The following is a 21,504-nucleotide window of genomic DNA, read 5'->3' as shown; positions in this document are numbered from 1 at the left end:
CAGCACAGCTCAGAATGGAGGGCGGGAGCTGGCCAAGTTACCTTTTGAAGTTAACCGGCAAGTGTTTGGTTGCTGGGCAGTCCTAGCAACCAATCACCAGCTTGTTAATATGGAAAGTTATCTCTGGCTACTGCCCTCTGTCCAGAGCTGTGGCGTGTCCCGCTTCTATTCTGTGTACACCTGTATAGGTAGATAGGGATAATTATTCCACTGCTGTACTGACATCGACACTTCTTTGTGTTGGAGGGGGGGAGGGAGTAGTGGGTAATGTAAAGAGACAGAGCACATTGCTGGGGGGGGTAGGAGAGGGCACTATTGTGGGAAAGAAGGGTTTGATGTGAAATGGGCAGAGAGCATTGCTATGGGGGGGCACTACTGTGGGGAAAGGGGCTCCGACAACTGCTCACCTGCACTACTGCCACTGTCACCTGCCCTACTAACACCAACCACTGCCCTACTGAACCAGCCACTGTCACCTGCCCTACTGCCACTATCGCCTACCCTTCTGCCATTATCACCTACCCTACTGACACCCCCCTCTGCCCTACTGACACCGTCCAGGCTCAGGCATGTAAGAAAGTATTGCAGATGTAATCTCTAGAATAAAATTGAACATTACAGCAAAAGCTGGTTTTCTTATTTTATATTTTAATGGTCCAGCCTTTTTAACCTTTAATTTTTGAATAAGTTCTGATTTAACCACTTGCTGACCGCCCTATAGCAGTTTTACTGCTACAGGGTGGCTGCTGTCCACCAGATCACTTATAAATACATGATCCCACGCTTCCGTCCGCAGGGGGGGGGGGCGCTCGTGCGTCACCAGCATGCTGCTTCTGCTGTGATATTTCACAGCAAACAGATCGGCAGATGCCGAGCATTCGATGTTCACCTGCACATGCTGATTGTTGGCCAGAGACTCAGAACGGAGCTCTGCCTATGTAAACAAGGCAATGTTATATTCTGACAGGGGAGAAGGGATGGATTCTGTGTTCCTGCAAAGCAGGGACTCAAATTCATCTCTTCCCCTAGTAAAAGCAGCACGCATAGTAACAAACAATTAACCCTTTGATCGCCCTAAATGTTTAACCTCTTCGCAGGCAGTGTCAGTACAGTGGTGGTGCATATTTTTAGCACTGATCACTGCATTCGTGTCACTGGTTCCGACAAAGTGTCAGTGTCCAATTGTCTGCCGCAATATCGCAGTCCCGCTATAAGTCACCACCATTACTAGTATAAAAAAATCAAATAAATAAAAATTCCAGTATACAGTGGGGGAAAAAAAGTATTTAGTCAGCCACCAATTGTGCAAGTTCTCCCACCTAAAAAGATGAGAGAGTCCTGTAATGGACATCATAGGTATACCTCAACTATGAGAGACAAAATGTGGAAACAAATCCAGACAATCACATTGTCTGATTTTTGAAAGAATTTATTTGCAAATTATGGTGGAAAATAAGTATTTGGTCACCTACAAACAAGCAAGATTTCTGGCTCTCACAGACCTGTATCTTCTTTAAGAGGCTCCTCTGTCCTCCACTCATTACCTGTATTAATGGCACCTGTTTGAACTTGTTATCAGTATAAAAGACACCTGTCCACAACCTCAAACAGTCACACTCCAAACTCCACTATGGTGAAGACCAAAGAGCTGTCGAAGGACACCAGAAACAAAATTGTAGACCTGCACCAGGCTGGGAAGACTGAATCTGCAATAGGCAAGCAGCTTGGTGTGAAGAAACCAACTGTGGGAGCAATAATTAGAAAATGGAAGACATACAAGACCACTGATAATCTCCCTCGATCTGGGGCTCCACGCAAGAATACACCCCGTGGGGCCAAAATGATCACAAGAACGGTGAGCAAAAATCCCAGAACCACACAGGGGGACCTAGTGAATGACCTGCAGAGAGCTGGGACCAACGTAACAAGGGCTACCATCAGTAACACACTACTCCGCCAGGGACTCAGATTCTGCAGTGTCAGACGTGTCCCCCTGCTTAAGCCAGTACATGTCCGGGCCCGTCTGAGGTTTGCTAGAGAGCATTTGGATGATCCAGAAGAGGATTGGGAGAATGTCATATGGTCAGATGAAACCAAAGTAGAACTGTTTGGTAGAAATACAACTCGTTGTGTTTGAAGGAGAGAGAATGCTGAGTTGCAACCAAAAAACACCATACCTACTGTGAAGCATGGGGGTGGCAACATCATGCTTTGGGGCTGTTTCTTTGCAAAGGGAACAGGATGACTGATCCATGTACATGAAAGAATGAATGGGGCCATGTATCGTGAGATTTTGAGTGCAAACCTCCTCCCATCAGCAAGGGCATTGAAGATGAAACGTGGCTGGGTCTTTCAGCATGACAATGATCCCAAACACACTGCCCGGGCAACGAAGGAGTGGCTTCATAAGAAGCATTTCAAGGTCTTGGAGTGGCCTAGCCAGTCTCCAGATGTCAGCCCCATAGAAAACCTTTGGAGGGAGTTGAAAGTCCGTGTTGCTCAGCAGCAGCCCCAAAACTTCACTGCTCTAGAGGAGATCTGCATGGAGGAATGGGCCAACATACAAGCAACAGTGTGTGACAACCTTGTGAAGACTTACAGAAAACGTTTGACCTCTGTCATTGCCATCAAAAAATATATAACAAAGTATTGAGATGAACGTTTGATATTGACCAAATACTTATTTTCCACCATAATTTGCAAATAAATTCTTTCAAAAATCAGACAATGTGATTGTCTGGATTTGTTTCCACATTTTGTCTCTCATAGTTGAGGTATACCTATGATGACAATTACAGGCCTCTCTCATCTTTTTAAGTGGGAGAACTTGCACAATTGGTGGCTGACTAAATACTTTTTTGCCCCACTGTATATCCCATAGTTTGTAGACGCTATAACGTTCACATAAACCAATCAATATACGCTTATTGTGATTTTTTTTTTTACCAAAAACATGTAGCAGAATACATATTGGCCTAAATTTATGAAGAAATTTGATTTTTTTTTTTTGGATATGTTTTATAGCAGAAAGTAAAAAATATAGTTTTTTTTACTTGTCATTTTTTTTTTTTGTTTATAGCACAAAAAATAAAAAATGCAGTGATGATCAAATGCCACCAAAAGAAAGCTCTATTTGTGAGAAGAGAATTACATATATTTTATTCGGGTACAGCGCTGCATGAACGCGCAATTGTCAGTTAACCACTTCCCGCCCGCCATATAGCACAATGATGGCTGGAAAGTGGTTGTATTACCCTGACTGAACATCATATGACGTCCAGCAGGATAAGCCGCTAGCGTGCGCCCACAGGGGCGTGCAGCGATCGGTGGTGTGTTAGTCTGACCCACCGCATCTCCTATTGAGGTAAAGGGCCTCTGACATAGGCTCTTTACCATGTGATCAGCTGTGTCCAATCACAGCTGATCACAGTGTAAATAGGAAAAAAACGTTTATCGGGTTTTCCTACACTCGCACTGACAGATGCGAGTAGAGGAGAGCCGATCGGCTGCTCTCCTGACAGGGGGTGTCTGCGCTGATAATCAGCATATTGATTATCAATGCAGACTCATCGAGGATGCCCACTGGAGACCCCCAGGTGAACCCACCAGGGATGCCAATCAGTGCCCATTAGGATGGCACTCTGCCCATCAGTGATTGCCTGTCAGTGCCTCCTGATCAGTGCAACCCATCAGTGCCCACCAGTGCCACATATAAGTGCCCACCAGTGCCACCTATCAGTGCCGACTAAGAGTGCCCATAAGTGCCACCTATTAGTGCCCATCCCATCAGTGCTGCATATAAGTGCCTCATCATCAGTGCCACCTCATCAGTGCCAGTCAGTACTGCCTCATCAGTGCCCATCAGTGAAGGAGAAAACTTATTTACAAAGTTTTGTAACAGAAACTAAGAAAAACTTTTTTTTTTCAAAATTTTTGGTCTTTTTTTTATTTGTAGCGCAAAAAATAAAAATCCCAGTGGTGATCAAATACCACCAAAATAAAGCTCTATTAGTGGGGAAAAATTGATAAAATTTTCGTTTGGGTACAGTTTTGCATGACCACGCAATTGTCATTCAAAATGTGACAGCGATGAAAATTTGGACTGGTCGTGAAGGGGGTGAAAGCACCCAGTATTGAAGTGGTTAAAGTAACTCAGTGCCGTATCGCAAAAGTTGCCTGGTCATGATTGGAAGTCAATCTTCCGGAGGTCAAGTGGTTAAGAACCTGTGCTGATAAAAAAAAAAAAGATGGAAGCTGCCATTTCTTACCTAACACTTGAAAATGTTGGCTGTCAAAATGAAAATTTGACTTTATTATCTTCTGGGTTACTGACACAGATCAGGTATGCATATTGTAAGCTTTGACTTAATTTGCTGCATCATTGTTTCAGATCAGTGACTTAGAATGTACTAGATCCCAGAAGTTGCCAGGAAATTTGCATTTTCTGGTGATGGTATTCTTTTTATTCATCCAAAATGGATTATAGGCAGTAATGCCTTGACTATTCGACAGCTGAATAGTCATTTCACGGTAGTGACTGAATGAATAGTTGGCACAAGTCTGGAAATGGCTGGTCGCATTAGAGGCTTCCTATGTGGATGATTTGCTTTGTGGCATATTTCCTCTAATTTGAACGGGTAGATATACTTTTAGATGCAATCCGAATATCTAATCTAATCTGGACACACAGATTTTTTTTTTTTCTAAATGGCGCTAAAGTGAATGCACCTAAACCTAGGTAAACACACAGTGTGCATTATACCATTTAAAATCATTACATGTATTTATATTTAATATTTTTATATCACCAATCTTGTCTCAGAATATTATCCATACCATCCTCTCCACTCCTCACAGCCTCCTGCTTTAGAGTTCCCTTGTTTTCTCCTCCCATGCTCATGTCCATAATTTCTCCAGAGCCTCTCCCATCCTCTGGAACTCTCTACCCCAATCTGTCTGGTTGTCTCCTACTTTGTCCACCTTTAGGCAATCCCTGAAATCTTATCTCTTTAGGGAAGCCTATCGCCCCTCTTCCTAACAACGTAACTTTTCTTTCTTCATCAACTCACCTCGTCACAGTTATTACCCTTTCTACCACTTGGTCCGCCCTTTTATATTTTTAGCTCTCATAAGCAGGGCGTTCTAATGTTGTTTTTTTTTATTGTATTGTAACTGTTCTGTCTTTATGTTGTTAAGCGCTGCACAAACTTTTGGCGCTATAGAAAATCCTGTATAATAATATAATTGTACATTTGGAAATTTCCTATAAATGCACATTATTGCATGCCTGTGTGAATAAATCGTTAGAGCTATTAAACCTTTCTTTGGCACTGTTGAAAACAAAATTCACTTCCACTACATAATTTTTTTTACTACTTTTTTTTATTTCATCAATTAATGATAGTACACTTTTTAACCTAAAGGCATTATTGTTTTACACAGAAAATACTCCAAAGAGTTCAACCAGCTGCAGTCCGGCTCCAGAATCTCCAATGAGCTCCAGTGAATCGGTAAAGAGTTTGACAGAACTGGTGCAACAGCCGTGTCCTACGATAGAGACAAAAGAAGGAGAAACACAGGAGTCAAGTGATGCAACTGCTGGTGACTCTCAGCCAGCTACACCTCTTCCATTCCCTGGGCATTCCTCATTGAGCATCCAAGAACTGGTAGCCATGTCCCCAGAACTGGACACATATGGCATCACCAAGAGAGTGAAAGAAGTTTTAACCGATAACAATTTAGGTACAGGCTCCTAAACATTATAATAATCTTATTATATTTATTATCCCTGTTAGGGGACATGAGTGGTTAACAATTTTATTAGGAGACGGAATTATGTAATGTTATTATTATATATGTAATTGTGTTATGTCTACACTCATCCTTTTCATCCTTTCATCTCCTTTTTGAGGTGTGGTCATGCTTCCAATGTAGCCTCTGTAAAAATGGATTTCTACCAAGCTATACACATAATATTGTAGAGACTGGGTTTTGACGTTGCTTCAAGCATGGTTGGCCCATCAAAGCTGCAGAGAATAAAAAAAATGTAAAAAGTGTTGATACATAAGTAAAAAGCACATATTGTCCCCATACTAGGCACAGATATTGTAAATGTACCCAAACACGGGGTCATATGATTTGCCTATTAAAAGTGATGTTCCAATTTAGTTTTTAAAGGAGTGAGAAAACGTTAATCCTGCCATACATGGTTCAAAATTCATCTCTATTCACCCCAAATTTGAGCTTTGAGTAGCTCCTTTCTCACCCTGCTGGGTGGAAAATTATGGGCCAAACAGTGACTGCATCTAGTCAGATGCAGTCACTGTTCCTCTATTCTTACAGCCATGATAATAGTCGGCATGGACGATTCATTCATAGACACTGTTCATCATAGATGGAAGAACCTGTTAGTATTGATGTGTACGGCTAGCCTTAGGTTCTCTTCTTAGTTTTTATTTGCTTGTCCCTGTTGGGATTTTCTCTCACTTTGGGGTTGATTGGCTACTATGCACAGTTTTAGTAAATCAGCTTCTAACTTCAGCTTGTTCAATTAGGCTTTGACAAAAAAAAAACAGGAAGCTGATTGGTTTCTAAGAAGAGCTGCACCAGATTTTGCACTCTCCAGTTTTAGTAAATTAACCCCTTTAAGTCTTGGTGATCACTGTCAGAAGGATAGGCTGCAAGGATCTCATTGTTTCCCACTCTATCCAAAACCCTTAAAAAAAATTTGACGTTCATTTTTTTCCCCCCGTCTCTCCTAGCAAAGTCCCGAGCTGTAGTAACAAATATTGTGTTTGGTTACATCTATACAGTGCCCAAGCCTAAGGAAATGATCTGATGGGCCATTTATTGGATTACCATGTCCATATTTGATCTTTGCATTAGAATAATCAAAAGTCATTGAAAAAAATACTTATTAGCCAATTTTCATGCCTATAATACCGTAAGAAACCCCGGTGTTCTGCTGTAGCCTCAAAACTCCTGGAATTCCCAGTGACTTCTAACACTGAGGTTTTGTTTAGCCCCTTTATACCTCTTGTACCTTCATACTTACAGTACCCATAGCCTCATAGCTCAGCAATAAGCAGGGCCTTCTAACACTGAGGTTGTGTTTCGCCCCCTTGATTCCTCTTGTACCTTCAATGCCCATAGCCTCATAGGTTAGCAGTAAGGAGGGCCACTGATAAGGAAATACATTTGGCACTGTTGTACTAGGCCCATGCCCCATCAGCTAAACAGGAGGGCCCAAGGCAGCTTTATTGGTCATTTCTGCCCACATGAATAATTTAATTTTACTAGGCCACACCCCTGGTCCTACTTGCTTACCAGGGCTTAAAGGATAAGTTTACATTATGTTACACCCATATGCAAGATGTAATATGTTACTGTTACAGCAGCCCCTGCACACCCCCCCCCCCCATCTTCCGCTGTGTCACAATAAAAGAATGTAAAAAAATGTAAAATGTAAAAAAAGCGGCTGTGCGGGGCTCCGCCCACCCAGTCACATCATTCATTTACACTGTTGTGAATGTGAAAACTACAAGTACTGACAGCCTTTGCACCTGTTGGCCTGTAGTTGTCAATGAACTACCAGGGCGCTGTTGAGTGGTTCATTGATGCTTCCTGTCAGCGTGTAACTGCCTGCTGGATCATAAAAAAAAAAACTAATGCATATTTTTTTACCTGCAAAAAGATGTGCATTTATAATTTTTTTTTACAAGGGTGAACTTATCCTTTAAATTACTTTTCCCTGGGCCCCATCAGGTCAACTGAGGGGCCCGGAGGTGGGAGCAGAGGAGGAACTTTTTTTCCATTTTCGAGCTGTAGGCGGATAAAGTCAAAGGTGCTGTTCCACTACACCCTGGGGGGTTTTGAGGGCCCGTCAAGAAGGCTGTATGGGGCCCCCATGATTTCTAACAGCGGCCCTGGCAGTAAAGCATAGGATGTGGAAAGGTGCACAGCTAAATGTGTCTTCAGACCTGAGGCCCTAAATCTAGGAGCCGGTGTACCATAAGGATCCCCCTTTAGTACTTCTACAATAATCATAGGTTAACTTTATGCATTAACACTTTGTAGCATACTGTTCATAAAATGTCATGTTTGGAGAGAAATACATACCTGACAACCTCTACACACAAAAGAAATTAGTGGAGAAATTCCTCTTTTTTGTTAGCTTGTTAAGACAGTTTAAAAAGAAACTGTTTGAGGTTTTTAGTATTTTAACAAACCTAGAAAGTGGGATCTTATTTTTTGTTAGTTTACTTTTCCCAGTATTCAGCTGTTTCCTATTTCAGTTCACTGAAAAAAGGCATTGTGTTTTCCACCTCTCAAAGAGGCATTGTTTTTTTAATGGTTGTTTCTACCTATGTTTCCTGTAGGTCAACGTCTGTTTGGAGAAACTATTCTTGGGCTCACTCAAGGCTCAGTCTCTGATTTGTTGGCTAGACCAAAGCCATGGCATAAACTTAGCTTGAAAGGAAGAGAACCATTTGTACGCATGCAGATTTGGCTCAATGACCCAAACAATGTAGATAAGCTCATGGATATGAAGCGGATGGAAAAGAAAGGTATACAGCTGATTATTTTTTTTAAGTATTTCTGAAGCTGTAGAATTGCTAAAAAGAGCAGACTTCAGAATTTTATATTTCAATAAACCAAAATGAGATTAACATGTGTATCTCAATCCAAGAACCTGAGGTTTCCCACACTTTGGTTTTTGAGCATTGATGTGTACTTGAAAGCATAGCATTAGTAAGAAATTTGTAATATAGTAAGGCTTCATGTACACGTGTCCGTCTTTTACCGCGGTCACAGGAAAACGCAAAATGGTTTTGCTGCGCTTTCTGGCGGTCAAAACTTTCCTATCCTGAACGTGATTCTTCCGTGTTCAGAAGAGGGAGGTTGAAACTCTCCTAACTGCAGCAGCTCCTAATCTCTGCTAAAATCCTATGCTACAGTGACACATAGGCTTTTATGGAGTTGAGTTTAAGATCTTTAGCAAAAAAAAAAACTCCTAAACTCAAGTTTAGGAGCTGCTAGTGTACATATGAACCTTACTGGTGTAAAAGAATTGCTATGGTGCCTTGGTTAAGACTGTTTATAAAGAAACTGATTTGGTAGTCTCGTGCACCATCTAGTGGTTATGTAATGTTTAACCACAGGGAGCAGAGTACATGGCATGTACCATAATTGCAGAACATAAATCATGTGTTATACTGTATATATTATCAGGAATATTATCAAGCGTTTTTAACTATATTTTCAGCATTAACCGCTTCCCATCCAGGCCAATTCTGACATTTCTCTCCTACATGTAAAATTCATCATTTTTTTGCTAGAAAATGACATAGAACCCCCAAACATTATATATGGTTTTTTTTAGCAAAGACCCTAGAGAATACAATGGCAGTCGTTGCAACTTTTTATCTCACACAGTATTTGCGCAGCAATTTTTCAAACACTTTTTTTTTTGGAAAAAAAACAGTTTTAATGCTTTTAAAAAAAACCATTGAAGTTAGCCCAATTTTTTGAAAGATGAAGTTACGCCAAGTAAATGGATACCTAACATGTCACCCTTCAAAATTGCACACGCTTGTGGAATGGCGCCAAACTTCGATACTTAAAAATCCCCATAGGCGATGCTTTAAATTTTTTTACTGGTTACATGTTTTGAGTTACAGAGGAGGTCTAGGTCTAGAATTATTGCTTTCACTCTAACGTTCGCAGTGATACCTCACATGTGTGGTTTGAACATCGTTTTCATATGTGGGTGGGACTTACGTATGTGTTCACTTCTGCATGCAAGCACACGGGGACAGGGGCGCTTTAAAAATTTTTTTTTTTTTTTTTATTGTTAAATTTATGTTTCTTTTTTTAGTTTGACACTTTTTTTAAAAAATAAATATTTTTGATCACTTTTATTCCTATTACAAGGAATATAAACATCCCTTGTAATAGGAATATGGCATGATCGGTCCTCTTTACAGTGAGATATGGGGTCAATAAGACCCTGGGAAGCCTGAAATAAAAAAAAAAGATCATGGTTTCCCAGCCGAGGCGGCGCCATTCGTTTGAATGCAGAGGCCGTGTGTGATGTCATAACATCATGCCCGGCCTCCGAACGATCAGAGACTCCGGCGACCATCTGTTCCGCCGGAAATCTGTATGGTCACCATCCGGGGCCGGCGGATCGTGTCTCCGACTCCCTTATGGAAGCGGTGAGTTGGTAGAAGCACCGGAGGGCAGCGGGAGGGGGGACGTCCCCTTTTGCCACCTGTAAGAACGATCAAACGGCGGAACAGCCGCTATAATCGTTCGTATGGTTTAGGGAATTGCTGGCACTAAAAGATGACATCTGAATGATGCCTGTAGCTGCAGGCATCATTCAGATATACCCGCTCAAAGTCAAGGATGTCATATGAAAGTGGTTAAAGGAAAACTCCACTTAAAAAAATGAATAAAAAAACAAATACAGTTGTGCTCATAAGTTTACACACCCTGGCAGAATTTGATTTCTTGACCATTTTTCAGAGACTTTGAATTATAACACAAAAACTATTCTTTCAATCATGGTTAGTGTTTGGCTGAAGCCATTTATTATCAATCAACTGTGTTTACGCTTTTTAAATCATAATTACAACAGAAACTACCCAAATGACCCTGATCAAAAGTTTACATACCCTGGTGATTTTGGCTTGATAACATGCACACAAGTTGACACAAAGGGGTTTGAATGGCTATTAAAGGTAACCATCCTCACCTGTGATCTGTTTGCTTGTAATTAATGTGTGTGTATAAAAGGTCGGTGAGTTTCTGGACTCCTGACAGACCCTTGCATCTTTCATCCAGTGCTGCACTGACGTTTCTGGATTCGGAGTCATGGGGAAATCAAAAGAATTGTCAAAGGATCAGCAGGAAATGTTAGTTGAACTGTATAAAACAGGAAAGGGATATAAAAAGGCATCCAAGGAATTGAGAATGCCAATCAGCAGTGTTTAAACTCAAGGGGTTCTGTTGAAACCAAACCACGGTCAGGTAGACCAACTAAAATGTCAGCCACAACTGCCAGGAAAATTGTTCAGGATGCAAAGAAAAACCCACAAATAACTTCAGGTGAAATACAGGTGTCAGAGGATTTAGTAGACCAGACCGTGTGGACTGCACAGAGGAAACCAGAAACGCATGTAAGTGAAATAATGGTGTTTATTAAACAAGTGACAAGTAAAAGGAATATAAACAGTGCAAAACCAACACAACAAACCCACTACAAACAACAATATATACAAGTAAAGGAGATACCGGAATCGTAAACAAAGCCAGGCCAAGGTCATACACAGAGAGGTCAGCAGATGGGCAAGGGATCCAAGGGAATCAGGAGGGACAAGAACAGGATGGGCTTGGGATAGGGATCGGATCGGAGCAGAGCAGGACAAAAACAGGTTCACGATCAGGATACAGGCAGCAAGGTCAGGGCGCAGGGAGAAAGATACCAAGGCAAGCATATGAGGGCTTGCCGGTTATTTATAGAACTGACTATGATTGACTCAAGTCACACCTGAGCGCAGGGAGTGTTGTCTGCTCCATACTGCCAGGATCCATCCGCTGGTGGACATCAGTACTGCGGCCAAAAGATGAAATGACACCAGCAGGGAAATATTCTCCTGACAGTTCAACACTGCCAGGAGACACCTGCTGGTGGACCCCAGTACTGCATGCCAAACGATATATCTTACCAGCGGATGGACCCTTTCCTGACAACAGGACTCTTTGAGAACATATGGTGTGGCTGTTTCAAGATGCACAATAAGGAGGCACTTGAAGAAAGATGGGCTGCATGGTCGAGTCGCCAGAAGAAAGCCATTACTACACAAATGCTCCAAAGTATCCCGCTTACAATATGCCATACAGCACAGAGACAAGCCTCAAACCTTCTGGCACAAAGTCATTTGGAGTGATGAGACCAAAATTGAGCTTTTTGGCCACAAACATTTGGAGAGGAGTCAACAAGGCCTATGATACATTCAAACCCATGCACCAGGACTCCCCCCCCCCCCCCCCCCCCTTTTTTTTTTTTTTTTTTTTACACCATTTTTACTTTTGCTCTCCCGAAGGTGCCTCCTTTTTTCCATGGGTTAACTCTCAATTATGGACAGGGGAAGAGGGAGGGGGGACGCACTGTTATAACTGTTATAAATGTTGCATTTTTGCTGTAGGCCAGACTTCATGCACTCCACCCGAGCATATCTGATATGAACGTAGACGCTGAGGAGGTGGTACATACATTCTTCTCATGAGCCACATTTGGTCAGGCTGCCTTGGCACACTGACAGCCGAGCGGTGGGGGTCCCCTCCTGGCCCTGTCCAGGAGAAGGGTGAGTCGACCCCCGGGGTCCTCGGCCCCCGGCCGCCTCTGCAATGCGTCAACGCCAGTAGGTCATGGATGTTAGAGGTTTACTTAGTTGCATGTATTAGCCTTAAACACAGTTACGTTTATGGATGTTATGCCCAGTTTTGTGGTAAATTACACCTTACTTATGATGGTTAATGTATTGTTTTTTCTCAATGTTTCTGATTCTGAAGGCCCCCCACTCAGTGCATCTCCCTACCACTCCCAAAAGTACCTTCTCATATTGCTTGTCTTGCTCACTTAGGTGTGAGCAAAAACTTTTTGTTGCGCACTTCGACGCATCGACCACCCCCCCTTAGGGCGACCTCCCGATTGCTGCACAATTCCTTTTGTGCCTCGGCCGGGAGATCTTAGAGTAGTCACTTGACTTACTTAGATTGCTCCCTCCCCCCTTCCCCTTCCCCCCCTTACCTACCCTCTCCTCCTCCCTCTCTGATCCTGTCTTCTCCTTCTTTATTCCTCTCTATTCCCTGGTGCTGTTGCCCTCTAGCTGGGAGGGGACGTAAACTTAAACCAGAGGTAATTGTCCTCCTCATTCTGTCAACGATCCTCAGCGCCCCGGCCGCCACAATGGCTCTCCTAAAGGTGACCTCCCTTAATGTACGGGGTCTCAATATCCCAGAAAGGCGTTCCCAGCTACTAGCTGACCTACGCAGAACTAAAACCCAAATTGCCTTTCTACAGGAAACCCACTTTCATGGTGAGCATATTCCCAAACTGACTAACAATCTGTTCCCGACGGCATACCACAGCATCTCACCTATCTCCAAATCTAAGGGGGTTAGCATTTTAGTGGCAAAGTCTGTACAGTGGGAGTTCGGGGCACAGCAGGCGGACCCTCAGGGCCGCTTTCTCCTGATCAAGGGCAGGGTGTCGGACGTTCAGGTCACTCTTGCCAATATCTATTTCCCCAATGCCGACCATGCTCGGTTCCTGCGTGGGCTGATACCCATACTACTTGAGTTTACGGAGGGGATGCTCATTTTTGGGGGCGATATGAACTTTGCGATGGACCCCCTGTTGGACACCTCACGGGGTGCCTCTCATCTCTCATATGCTCGCCTTAAACGTATTAAATCTGATCTTCACTCACTTCGTTTGATGGATCCCTGGCGCCTCTTACACCCCAAGGACAGGGATTACTCGTACTTTTCACAAGTTCATCATTCGTACTCAAGATTAGATTACCTGCTCCTTTCCCATCAGGACCTGCCAAGGGTGGTGGACGCATCCATAGATGTCATTTCCTTTTCTGACCATGCCCCAATACACTTGACGCTCCAAATGGGACCAATGTCTAAATCTCCACCTTCGTGGAGACTGAACGAATCACTGCTTCAATCTGCCGAGATCCGCGTGGAGATCCAAGCCAAACTGCAGGAATATTTTACATTTAATGTAGCCTCGGTTCCCAACCCCTTGGTGATATGGGAGGCGCACAAGCCAGTTATCAGGGGCATTTTGATAGGCATTGGGGCACGTCTCAAGAGGGAAAGAACCCGTAGAACTGAAGAACTTCTACTTCAGATTAAGACCCTTGAATGCACACATAAGGCTAGCCTAGCACGCTCTGTATACCAGGAGTTACTTAAAGCACGTGAAGAGCTTCGCTTGCTTCTGTTGCATAAAACGAAAGAGAGGCTAGCATGGTCACGTCGTACAATGTATGAATTCTCTAACAAACCTGGCTCTCTCCTAGCCAGAGCTTTACGCGGTCCCCGCACCAAAACTTTCATCCCCCACATTCTATCCCCTTCGGGTCGGAGGGTCTTTACCTCAACAGAAATGGCAGAGGAATTCCGTTCATTTTACAGCGGTCTCTATAACCTAGATAGAACCTCTCCCGATGCCCCTAACCCTACTGGAGGACCCACCCCACATGAATATCTAGCTTCCTCTGGCATGCCATCTCTACCGGCCGACACCGTGGAAGAGTTGGAGGACCCCATCACGGTGGAGGAGCTGGGGGTAGCACTGGCGAGCTCCAAGCCAAAGAAAGCCCCAGGCCCTGATGGCCTCACTCCAACTTACTTCAAAACATTCTTTGAGACACTCTCCAAACCGTTAGTGGCTGCACTTAACTCAATCACGAAAGGTAACTCCTTCCCCATAGACTCCCTTAGGGCTTATATCTCTCTCATCCCCAAAGAGGGAAAGGACCTACTTAGGTGTGGAAACTACCGACCGATAGCTCTGCTAAACACCGACTTGAAACTATTTGCCAAGATCTTGGCGAACAGATTGCTCCCACACATACCAAACCTAATACACAAAGACCAAGCGGGCTTTGTCCCCCAACGGGAACCACGTGACAACACAATTAGGGTACTGAACCTCATACATGCCGCTAGGACCACGCGACGACCCCTTCTCCTGCTGTCAACTGACGCAGAGAAGGCTTTCGACCGTGTAGATTAGACGTTTGTTAGAGCTACTCTCGAACACATTGGCCTTCGGCCGTCGATGCTCAGCTGGATCCTATCACTCTACTCTAGCCCCACAGCGGCGGTCAGGGTCAACGAAACCAGGTCGGGTTATTTTGACATTCGGAATGGCACCAGACAGGGTTGTCCCCTGTCTCCCCTAATCTTTATTCTTACCTTAGAACCCCTGCTCTGTAAGATACGGGCCAATCCCCACATAGAGGGCTTCCGTAAAACCTCTGGAGCCCACAAGGTCGCCGCATTCGCAGATGACCTTATCTTCTTCCTGGCTGACCCCATTGCCTCACTCCCCGTCTTGCTTCATTCTCTGAGGGAATACAGGGCTCTGTCTCTATTTAAAATAAACATGTCTAAATCCTCCATGCTTAATATCACACTGAGCTCGCAAAATATCCGACAATTACGCCTGAACTACCAGTTCCACTGGGCAACCGATACCATCCCGTACCTAGGTGTGGCCATCACCGCGGACCCCGCCGACCTTTACCAAGCAAATTTTGCCACTCTTCTACATAGACTTAAAACAGACCTGCAGCATTGGCACGCCCTCACTTTAACATGGTTTGGACGCTGTAATGCCATCAAAATGACAGCCCTCCCAAGGATACTCTATCTTCTACAGGCCCTCCCCATACATCTCCCGCCCTCTTTTTTCAAACGAATCGACGCACTCCTCCGAGAATTTGTCTGGTCACACAGGCAGCCACGCATAAAACTACAACTACTTTACTTGGCAAAACGCAGGGGAGGGGTGGGTTTACCAGACGTAAAAGCCTACTACAGGGCAACGCATCTTACCAGACTGATAGACTGGTACTGCCACCTAGAGGCCAAACAATGGGTCACCATGGAGATGGAGGACTCAGACGGTACAGCCAGGAGTTGGCCGTGGCTTACCACTCCGATCCCGAAGTCCATTGCCGAACACCCAACTCTGGGAAACACATTGAAAGTGGTCAGAGAAACCTTTCGTAAAACCCAGATTTCACCTATCCCTTCCCCTATGGTGCCGATCCTGGGTAACCCTGACTTCTTGCCGGGCTGCCAGGGGCCGATTTTTAAAGCCTTATCATCGGGAGATAGATGGCCACACCTCCATGACTTCCTGGATTCCGGTGGCCAGCTCAGGACGACCGCGGGAATAGAAGACCTAGACAGGCCATTGGACTTCCTGAGCGGTCTCCAACTGCGTAACTTTTTACGCCGAAGCGCCCGAACTCTAGGTCCCCCACGCCCACTTACGGAATTGGAACGTATCTGCCACCGCAGAGAGCCCATACGCCACTCTTTATCCCTGATCTACCTCTCTCTGATCGCCCCGGCTGAAGGTTTTGTGCCCCCCTTCCTTACTAAGTGGGAGACAGAACTAGGAGCGCATTTTGATGAAACACAAAGGGAAAAGATCTTACACTTTGCCCAAAAATCTTCTCTAGCCACAAGGGTCCAGGAGACATGCTACAAGATTGTGACCAGATGGTACAGAGTACCATCCACTCTTCACAGGTTCCTCCCGCAGGTGCCGGATCTATGTTGGCGTTGTGGAGCAGGAGAAGGAACAATGTTGCACATTTTCTGGGACTGTCCCAAGATTAAACCGTTCTGGAAAGAGGTGACAGACACGGTCGAACGCTTGACGGGTGTCGCACTGGGGGGAGACCCCGGGGCCTGTTTACTGCACCTATCTAGAAGTTCAATTAAGAAATATAAAGCTTCACTCACCATACATCTACTTAATGCGGCTAAGGCCTGCATCCCTCTATTTTGGAGATTGGAAATCCCACCAACGAAGATTCAGTGGTATGCTAGGGTTAATGATCTGCGGGACATGGAAGATCTTACGGCCACCCTGCATGACAGGGAGGAAGCCTTTCGGGAGACCTGGCGCCCCTGGCAACACTTCATCTACTCCGAGGCCTACCTCCGAGAGATGACTTAATGCGGACACTCCTTGATACGAGGACCCTGCTTGGCTGGAGGGTGACACCACCACCCTCTTCTCTTTACCTCTCTCTTCCTCTCCCCCTCCACTTCACCTCCCATTCTCTCTTGCCTCTCCCTCCTTACTGTCTCCCGCTTTTTTCCCCCTCCCTCCCCCCCCCCTCCCCCTCTCTTCCTAGGTTCTCTCACAATCCCCTATACTTTTCCGGCTAAGGGAAGATCAGATCAGATATATTGAATATCATGGTATACATTACTCTACGTTAGTTGCCCCTTGCCGGACTCTACTGATCGGCAAGGAATATCTCCACCCCCGGTCAGTGGAGAGCTTCTCTCTTTGTTATTTTGGTTTACCCTTATACCTGTTGTTTAAGGATTAATACACAAGTCATCAGTTTAAACAAGGCATATCTCAGGGAACTGCTTGCAAATGGATATTATGATAATCATTACATCAGACTTTCCCATACACCCAGGCTCCGCCTTCATTACACAGACCGTGTAAACTAGAGGAATGTATATGTGTCACATCTTTAGTCGACGGTAGTTTCTATTAAAGTCCTCTCCATACCTCTGTTTTTTTTTTACTACTCACTAAATGTTATAGATCTTGATAACATGTACATCACACTGTAACATGCATTATTGAAATAAAATAAAGGAATTTAAAAAAAAAAAAAAAAAAAAAACAAGGCCTATGATGAAAGGTACACCATTCCTACTGTGAAACACGGAGGTGGATCGCTGATGTTTTGGAGATGTGTGAGCTACAAAGGCACAGGAAATTTGGTCAAAATTAATGGCAAGATGAATGCAGTATGTTATAAAATACTGGAGGAACATTTGCATTCATCAGCCAGGAAGCTACCCATGGGACGTACTTGGACATTCCAACATGACAATGATCCAAAACACAAGGCTAAGTCAACCTGTCATCAGCTACAACAGAATAAAGTGAAGGTTCTGGAGTGGCCATCTGAGTCTCCTGACCTCAATATCATTGAGCCACTCTGGGGAGAGGTCAAACGTGCAGTTCATGCAAATACCACAAAAGACTTCAAGCTGTCAGTGATGTTAAAGGGGGCAATACATGGTATTGAGAACTGGGGTATGTAAACTTTTGATCAGGATCATTTGGGTAGTTTCTGTTGTCATTATGATTTAAAAAGGGTAAACACAGTTGATTAAAAATAAATGGCTTCAGCGAAACACTAACCATGAATGAAAGAAAAGTTTTTGTGTTATCATTCATATTCACTGAAAAATGCCCAAGAAATCATAAATTCTGCCAGGGTATGTAAACTTATGAGCACAACTGTATATATACAGTATAGTGGATATATATAATGTGGATAGATAGATACTTTATCTATGTATATTTTTGCTACACCAGTTATCTTGTATTCTCCTGTTATTAAATATGTATCCCTTGCAATTGGCATTTAATTTATGTTAAAATACTTTCTAGGACTCTTCAAGGCTAAAGAGATGCAGACTGCGCTTCTTTGTGTTTTGCCAGTTGTGATAATGATGGCAGAAACTTATACTAAAATTCCGTACACATGGGCCGAATGTCGGGAGACAACGGCCGGTTCAAAAAAAAAATGGCCGACATTCGGCCGTGTGTATGACGGTCTGTCCTCGACCGGAGCTGACAGTTTTTTTTCATGCAACCCTGACTGTTAGTGTGTTCCCAGCTTTAGAGATGCTTTTTAGGACTCACCATAACTGGAGAATGGAGATGGTGCTCCTTTTCCTAGTACACCTCTAAGACTGCTAGTGTTAAGATCCAGAGCTCTTCCAGACAGTTTGAGAAATTACCTGGTATAGCAAACATTTTGTTGAGACCAGAGAAAGGTATAATACTGCAATAACCTTGCAATATAAAGTTTTCATCTGAAGGAGATTTTTTTTTTCCAAAAAAAGGGCATTACACCAGGGACGTGTGGTGAGGCCAGTGACTGGTAAGGGACTGGCTAGTATCAGAGCCAGATACACACAGGTTAGACACGCCGCAAAGGTTAGAGCGAGAACAATAATTCTAGCACTAGATCTCCTCTAACTCTAAACATGTAACCTGTAAAAAATGGTTTTTTTTTTACGTACTGAAGTTTGGCACCATTCTACAAGTTTTCGCAATTTTAAAGCATGATATGTTAGGTGTCTATTTACTTGACGTAACATCATCTTTCATAGTATACAAAACAATCGGGTTATCTTTAGTGTGTTTGCTTTTTTTAATTCATGAAACGGTTTCTTTGAAAAATTGCTGCGCAAATACCGTGTAACATAAAAAGTTGCTACGACCACCATTTTGTTTCCCATGGTGTCTGCTAAAACATAAATATAATGTTTGAGGGTTCTGAGTAATTTTCTAGCCAAAAAAAATGATTTTTACATGTAGGAGAGAAGTGTCAGAAATGGCCTGGGTGGCAAGGGGTTAATTACCATGAGTAAGTAATATAGAAATAATTATTATATATTATTTTTAAGGTAATTCACTATATTTTCAAAAACTGTACTCAAGCAGGTGGCTTAATGCACAAATTATTGAAGATTATAACTTCAAACCAGTAATTCCACAATAAATAGATCAATAATAAATTATTATCTTATAATATATAGCATAATAATATATGATTTAGCTTGTACCTCTTCAGCAGCAGATTCTCATTTTCCCTCTTAACTGTGTGAGAAAAACATGGGATTGTGGGTAAATATTATACCCATAAACCCATGATTTTTCCTTGTAGTTAAGAGGGCTGGGCTGGAAGGGAGCAGCTGTCTTTTAGATACATTTCGCCTTCTATGACACTGCAGTGAGAGGCGTGCCACCACTGCAGCATTTTTATTGGACAGCTTGGGCCAATGGTACTTATCCATTGGTCCAAGACTCCAAACTGTCCATTGAGCTCAGTGACTCTGACAAGAAGTGAGGAGAGGCACTGTGAGCTCATCCTCTCGGTCTGCTGCTGCATTCTCTGTATGTGGCTTCTGACAGGCTGCGCAAGATGATAGGAGCCCCAAATTTTTACCAGTGGTGGGGCAGGACTTCCGCTACCTACCCCCCACCCCCCCCCCCAAATAAAAGCCTTGATCCTTTTTTTTCTGGACTGAACTTTTTAATTGGACTGTTGCATAGGAGCAGGATTTGGTTATTTACGAGCAGCATAAATCTTTTTTTAAAACCTTCTTTTTTTAAGTACCTTCTTCAAAAAAGATTTTCACAAGTTTTATTCTGCAGATAATTTGAATTAGAAAATGGCAAATTGGTAATAGGAAAGGAAGAAACTGCTTTTTAATACTTTTTGTATCCTTTTGGACAAGTTGATTGATCTTTCCTTTGTTTTTAATCGGTGATGTTGCAAATGAACTAAGGCCAACTGAACCACTATTGTATTATCAGTTGTATTATCTGCTCTGAATCCGTCCCTGCTTTCTAGCTACAAATGTAGCCAGGCCATACTCAGTAAGTTTCTTCCTTGCAACCGGCAGGAGAAGACAGTGATTATTGCTAGAGGCTATAAAAGCCACTAGCGATAATCATATATAAAATCCGGTAGGGTGGTTGTATCCAAGTTGATCGATCAATTTGGATACATTCAGCCTGCCCATACATGGTTTGAATCTTGGCTGGTTCCTGCTGAACTGGCTGAGATTTGACCGGTCTATGGCCAGCCTTAGAAACACAGAAGTATAAGTGGAGAAAAAGACCAAGTGGTCCATCAAGTCTGCCATTTTTTTTAAATTAAAACTCTTTTTGTCTGAGACCTATGTTTATCCCAAGCATGCTTAAATTCACTGTTGAGCAATTCACTACGTATGCTACATTTTCAGTAATATAATACTTTCTAAGGTTAGTGGTTTATGGTCTTGCCCCTGTGTTCTTGATCTAAACGTCATGAGAATTATGCCCTCCTAAACCCCCGTATTTAAAGGTTTTGATCATGTTTCTGGTTTTCCTTCTTTCTATGAGGCTGTACTTATTAAGGTCCCTGCAGTCTTACTTGATATGTTTTATTCCTCAGATTCTTCACCATTTTTTGCCTGTCTCTAGACTCAGACTGTATTTTCAATATCATTTTATAAGTGTGGTCTCCAGAACTGGACACAGTATTCTAAATTAGGTCTAACTAAAGCTCTGTATAGTGGGGATTTGGTTCTCATTAAGGTTGTATGGGAATTTGGATGATTCTTTGTTTATTTTCTGAGGTGGAAATCAATAAATGTTTTTCATTCTTACTTGCAGCATATATGAAAAGACGACACAGCTCAGTGAGTGACAGTCAGCCATGTGACCCTCCATCTGCAAGCCTGGATTACAGCCAGGGTTCCAGTCCCCAGCCACAACATCATCTGAAGAAGCCACGAGTGGTGCTGGCTCCAGAGGAGAAAGAAGCCCTGAAAAGGGCTTACCAGCAAAAGCCATACCCTTCTCCAAAAACTATAGAGGAGCTTGCCACACAGCTAAACCTGAAAACCAGCACTGTTATTAACTGGTTCCATAATTACAGGTAAAACCCGCTACTGAGCCAAGCATTTTATACTGGGAATACACAGGATTTCTGGTATGGGTTCTAAATATAAACTGACTTATCCTTTAAGGCAGTGCCAAGAGAATATGCTAAGTGCAACCAATAGTAAATCTATAATAGGTAGGCGGGTTACTTCTGATCGGTTGCAATTTGTTAAGGCACTTACTGACAGGATTAGCTT

General features: G+C 43.2%; 1 protein-coding gene across 5 annotated transcripts in view; it reads left to right on the top strand.

Moving 5' to 3' along the window:
• The window catches only part of CUX1 (cut like homeobox 1), a 536,633-nt gene that overhangs the window by 419,623 nt on the left and 95,506 nt on the right, over window positions 1-21,504 (top strand). For 3 of the 5 annotated variants that reach the window (XM_073616662.1, XM_073616660.1, XM_073616664.1), the window contains 3 exons: window positions 5,443-5,742; window positions 8,379-8,567; window positions 21,038-21,302. The exons of 1 other annotated variant lie outside the window; for it this stretch is intronic. In XM_073616662.1, the coding sequence (XP_073472763.1) occupies window positions 5,443-5,742; window positions 8,379-8,567; window positions 21,038-21,302 (754 nt within the window). The remainder of the gene's footprint in view (window positions 1-5,442; window positions 5,743-8,378; window positions 8,568-21,037; window positions 21,303-21,504) is intronic. One more of the 5 variants, XM_073616663.1, reaches the window with a different exon arrangement.

Source organism: Aquarana catesbeiana, linkage group LG02 (genome assembly GCF_042186555.1).
Source record: "Aquarana catesbeiana isolate 2022-GZ linkage group LG02, ASM4218655v1, whole genome shotgun sequence".
Classification (NCBI taxonomy): domain Eukaryota; kingdom Metazoa; phylum Chordata; class Amphibia; order Anura; family Ranidae; genus Aquarana; species Aquarana catesbeiana.
This window is presented reverse-complemented; position numbering and strand designations above follow the sequence as displayed.